The 5,782-nt window shown below is 37.4% G+C and overlaps 1 protein-coding gene across 1 annotated transcript; it reads right to left on the reverse strand.

The window, feature by feature from the left end:
• Positions 1 to 335: 335 nt before the first annotated feature.
• On the reverse strand, positions 336 to 5,271 carry LOC141271255 (calcium homeostasis modulator protein 1-like). Its single transcript, XM_073681378.1, has 2 exons — positions 4,459 to 5,271; positions 336 to 1,449 (listed from the first exon to the last, which is right to left on the reverse strand). The coding sequence occupies exons 1-2, from the start codon at positions 5,005 to 5,007 to the stop codon at positions 988 to 990; spliced, it is 1,011 nt and encodes a 336-aa protein (XP_073537479.1). The 5' UTR covers positions 5,008 to 5,271; the 3' UTR covers positions 336 to 987.
• Between the last annotated feature and the right edge of the window lie 511 nt (positions 5,272 to 5,782).

The raw sequence follows: 5,782 nt of genomic DNA on the forward strand, positions 1-5,782 counted from the left end.
CAGCAGGTCAGTTATTAACCACATGATGTCTTAAACCTAATGGAAAAGAGAAGAATTAACTGGGTAGAAGGTCAAAATGAGCAATTGTAAGTACACAGTGCTAGATAATATGATTGCAATATATTAATAAGATATAAATTTTGTTGGGAGGAGCACTTCTTTAATTGTCGGCAGATTGGTCCAAATGGATTACCAGGAGCTTATCCCCAAACAAAAAGCTTTGTCTATGGCAACCAATGAGGGTGTTGCATTTAATTCCCAGTATAATTGAATGCTGTTAACAAAACAATATGGGGATGATCACATCTGTCCGCACTTTTGTTTAATTTGTACATAACCAAAAGTTATTATATCGCAGAATATACTGGTTAATAATAATACATCACGAAACCAGACAAACAAAACTCATGCCTCAGTTATAGAATTTGGTAGTTTTGCTATTATTATTTATTTGGAGTCTTATTATATAATATCTATCCAAAAGTCCTTCATAGTTTAATTTCCAGTGAAATAAAAAAAACATTCGTTCAGGCACCATTATCAGAACATAAAAAGTCACAAAACTTCATATTTTTCAAGGTAAAATGCTCTCTCAGTAATACTGATACAAATATTTCTCATTTTATACTTCTTCCTTGAAAGACCATTGGATGTAATGGCTCAAACATTTTACAAAGTTTTCTAGGTTCCACTGATAATGGCAGATCTTGCCTCTGTTCATTTTGTGTCTTGCTCTAACTTCCCAAATCCAGTTACATAGAATTGGTTAGCAATGGTTCGTAAAGTTTCGCGGCTGCTGCAGAACCTATCTTGTGACGTCATTGCAGTATATATATCAGCACCTATCTTTAAACCATATAACATCCTTCAGTATCTTTGATTCTGGAAAACTATCTTTCTCCTTTGTTTCTTATTTTATTTTCTGATGGTCTTCCAGACAGCATTTAGACGTCTTTTTAGTATCCATTTATGTCCGTTTTCCCTTTGTTATACTTTGCTGTAGTACGTTACAACTTCCTTCTTGGGTCCATTTAGATTATTCAACTGCTCATCGGTTTTAATACATCCATTCCCATTTTGATGTTCATATGAATTCAGGTTTAGAGAGGGTTTACATCTGTGCCAGTTCTTAAGAAGAGTATTCATTGTCCCCTGGCTTGTGACTCCTAGGAGTTTATCCATTTCTTCTTGCTCTGGTGTTTTCTCCAATACATGTGAATGCCCCAAGTTAAAATCTCGATTGATGTTCTCAAAGAATTGCTGAATGCATAATTTTGCAAAGCTTTTTGCATGCTCTGTGCAGGTCTCATCAAATAGTTTTCTTTCTATGTCAATGTAGTGAGACCAGTATTTGGTTTTCAGAAAAGCGGCTTGTGTAAAGCAGGGTCTGATGGCTCTCACAAGAAAGGCCAAAAAAGTCATCAGTAGGATGAAGGTCCAGCCAAATGCCTACAAGGACGGAAAGAGAAAGTTATTTGGTTAAATTTAGATTTTTGCTTAGTTTAGAGAAAAATTAAGAACTTCTATGGTGGGTCAAATAGTAGATGATCATGTTTGTTAGTACATTTGGGGACAACCCAGACAGCTCCTTGTATTCCTATGGATGGCACAGGCTGTCCTCAGTTTGGGCATTGTACTAGCATTAAAAAGTTGTAAAAACAGTCCTGAGGCACCTCAGCAAACAGCTACTTTCACTGGGATATAAGCCGTTACCACCCAGGCATTTCCCCATACAGTTGTCATTGCATAATACCTTGTAGCTATCACATCACCGGCTGTAGCACAGCCATTCAGGAAGGACTATTGTAGCCGGTAAAAGTCAAGGCAGGGAACACAGCAGCTGTTTTTGGCTAATCAGTAGATGTCACGGCTAAAAGTGAACAAATTCCCAAACTGTGCTGCACAGCAGTGAAAAACTGCTACCATCTGTATAACCATAGCCATATATGTTGAGGTCACGGTGACATTACTAAGGCTATGCGTGCATTAAAGAGCTTGAAAGGAGTTGGATAAAGTCTTAGGAGATCTCAGAGTGTCATGCACATCCTTTCAGGGCATTTGGAGCACTTTGCAATTCACTGAAAATTGATTAGCTGTAATTCGAATTTTTGGAAAAAATTCAGTGAAAGTGGCGAATTTGAATTTCAAAAGATTTGCTGATGTCTACTTGGCATGCCATAACATGTAGAAATGGGATTTTTATAAATCTATTGTATTTGAAAGAAGAACAAAAGTGGCACTCACCGGTCCTGTAAAATCCAATGTCTTTATTTACAACATTGTAAAAACCGGCGGCAGGGAGGGAGGAAGCATAAGTGAAGGACCCTTCACTTGTGCTTCCTCCCTCCCTGCCGCCGGTTTTTATAATGTTGTAAATAAAGACGTTGGATTTTACAGGACCGGTGAGTGCCACTTTTGTTCTCCTTTCAAATACAATTGTTACTTATCTATATGTGAGCACCCAGTATCCTTTGGCAATAATTGCTCTGTCCGACAGTTGAGTCGATACGATACAGGTTGTTGGTGCGGGCATACCTCTCCTTTCCATGATTTTTATAAATCCCATGGGATACAGTGTGAGAACTGACCAGTAAACAAAAGCTGCATGTGGACTGCTGCTTCTTCTCTTCTCTTTAAAGCGTAACCGTCATTTACTTATTTTTCATAAGTCAATAGTACATGTAAAAAAAACAACAACTTTGTAATATATCTAATTAGAGAAATTGGCTTCTTTCTTCTCCTAGACTGATGATTCATTCTCAAAATTCTTAATTCACAGGTAAAATCTGACTTGAATGAACATAGCTTTTCCCAGTACTGCGATAGGAAATGACAGTTGGTGTTCATAAAGTTCTATGGAGAACTGTAACTGTCGTTTCAGGAAAACTTGTTTAGTTTCCTCCTTCTTCCACACCTCCTGATGAAGAAGGATGAAACGTGCGTTGGGGTGGCAGGGACACGCATTTAAACCAGCCATAATGTAAGTCTGCACTTTTATCCCCACTGCTAGATATTGGAGACACTTTGTCCCATATGAGTGGTACTTACCTGTAAGTCAGACTATACTTTATAGGGTGCAGCAACTAATTTTTACAATTACACTTGATCGGACTGGTTTAGTATTGCAATTTCCTGTACTATATAGCACCCTGTTTTTATTGCTCTCACTGTGTATTTATTAATGATTTTTTTTTTATATTTTATAAAATATTTATTTTGGACACAGTATACTTCATTGTCCGGCTTTTCTTTATGTCCCATTTATCCTGTGTTGCATCTGTTTGTTTTTTTTGCATACAATAAAAATCACTGTCATTTGAATTTGGCCTTAGACTAATATGGCTGCTTTCTTTTAGGTTTACAACCACACCTGGGGCTGATGATGACTTGGGTCTGATGTTGCAGCTTAGCACCATTAAAGTGAACAGGCCTGAGATGCAATACCACACACAATCTGTGGACAGGTGTAGCGCTGTTTTTTAGAAGAAAGCCTCAATGTTTTTCTAACCTTTAATGTAAAAGTAGAAAATACTAAACTGAGGATAAAGAAGGAAGAATATTATTCAATAATCCAATAGAAAAAAAAATTTGGGTAAAAAATATATACATATAGTAAATATAGAAAGATGAGGCAGTATGTAGGAAAATGATTTAATGAAGAGGGCACTAACATCTAGTTTATATGTTCTCCTTGTGTTTGCGTGGGTTTCCTCCGGGTTCTTTGATTTCCTCCCACACTCCAAAGACATACTGATAGGGAATCTAGATTGTGAGCCCCAATGGGGACAGTGATGATGATGTCTGGAAAGTGCTGTGAAATTAATGGCGCTATATAAGTAAACATAATAAATAAATTTGCCATGTACTTGCAGCGTATCCCCCAAATGTATTGCATGCCCCAAGTTGCTTCCCTTGTCTATTGACTTCCATTGTAAATTGATGGATCCACTTGTATTGAAAAGAGCATCGGACTATACTTTTCAGTTCAGTACAAAAAATATTACACTGATGCATAGATACCACCTGAACATATGCCAAAAAGACTCTCCTTTAGCATATATTGGTCTGATTATAGGCTATGGACACATCTGGGGTACAAAGTGAACATACACCATAATTATAATTTGAACATAGCATAAAAGTGACCGGTATCTGCCTCGTATAGAGTTCTTGTCTTTAGGTAGTTGTTGACATATTTTCCATCTATCTACACATATGTTGTACATATCCCCTGCAGTACACATATCTAGAATATGGGACATATACTGCTTTATGATCGTTAATCTCTTGAAATCCCACTTTATGAAACATGACTTAGAATAACACAGAATATTGTATTTGTATATTATGTAACTTTTTTTTTCCGGACCAATAAATATTTATTGTATGTTAGGAATTAATAAATAAATAAAAAGAGGCTCCCACTGTTTTAGATGGTGTTTACGCCGAATGTCTTACCTGTGAGATACACCGCAGATATCTTGATGCCACTTCTTGCGGTATGATGTGATGTCCATCATAAATGTCCTTGCAGGGAATCCTGGCCAGTATTCGCTTAATTTCTTTTTCGGTCAGAGTGATTCCAGTTATGTTTCCCAGTTTATCAATGGGTACTGACGTGCTAAAAGCACATATAAAACATTCACCATGTAATAAGGACACCGAGATCCATACAGCAGGGGCAATTAACGCACGTTGGGTCATTGAGCAGAACATGTAACGCAGTACAGCTGAGTCTTTTTGCCTCATGCCCGTTGGTCTCTTCCATTCTTCTGCCAGCATTGATACATTATTGTTCATAACAAATCCAAGTAAAAATAATACAATAGGCGGTACACACAGAACTCCCAGGGCATAAGACAGGTTGTAGCTTGGAAGGCATGGACAGTTGAAGTCAAATGTTGTGTATAGCTGAGCACTCGCAAGTGCCATAATACCACATATTCCATTCATGAATGATTCCTGGTTGGCTTGCAGAAATTGGAAGATCATACGAAATTTATCCATCTTTGCTGTCTCTCAAACGAATGAATTATTTGACTGAAATGATCATTCACGACCTGTGATGGATGGGGTAATTGTTGGAAGATGGAATCTTTTACCTGTTCGGATGTCTTTTGTCTTTTCTATTTTTCTAAATTCTTGGCTTCTGCCCAATCCATTCAGCTCGATGGTTTATTAAAAAAATACATCTGTGGTTGTAGAAAATATATTTGGTTTAGTCTCTTCTGCAGTCTCGGCTTTTCTCTGCAATCTATTACATGAAAAGTTGTTTGCATATGTTTCTGTGACGTCTTCCCTCCCACAGACAGAGACCCAACCTTCAACACACCTATGCAAAAACTAGATGGAGCTAGCTGCCAATCATGTCACCTCATCACTGCCCAGAGAGCAGACCTGGCTGCAGAAGAACTTGTTCTTTTCCTTTTAACTCAGCTGTCATTTTTATTTCATAGAAAGCAATTAGTTAACAATCTTGTGCTGCGGGGTAAAAAATGATAAGGATTGCACAATTACTTCATACTGTACCAGGAACGGACACTGACATTGCCCACCCTTCCTTTCCCTCCTCTCTCCTGCCATCAGACCCCACCTGCATATGCAATCATGACCAAAAGTTTGGAGATTGACACAAATTTTGGTTTTCACAGTTTGCTGCTTCTGTGGTTTTAGATCTTTTTTAGTCTGATATTTCTATGTTTACTGAAGTACAATAATAGACATTTTATCAGATTTTAAACTTTTATTGACAAATTCATCAGGTTTATGCAAAGACTCAATA

Source organism: Phyllobates terribilis, unplaced genomic scaffold, assembly GCF_046119375.1.
Source record: "Phyllobates terribilis strain yellow unplaced genomic scaffold, ASM4611937v1 Scaffold_5__5_contigs__length_657084704, whole genome shotgun sequence".
Taxonomy (NCBI): Eukaryota; Metazoa; Chordata; class Amphibia; order Anura; family Dendrobatidae; genus Phyllobates; species Phyllobates terribilis.

Bases quoted from the DNA above. Each gene is read 5' to 3' on its own strand.
- LOC141271255 (XM_073681378.1), bottom strand. From the start codon at position 5,007: ATGGATAAATTTCGTATGATCTTCCAATTTCTGCAAGCCAACCAGGAA. The intron at 1,450-4,458 runs GTAAGACATTCG...CCGTCCTTGTAG, and splicing joins ATCTGCGGTGTATCTCACAG to GCATTTGGCTGGACCTTCAT.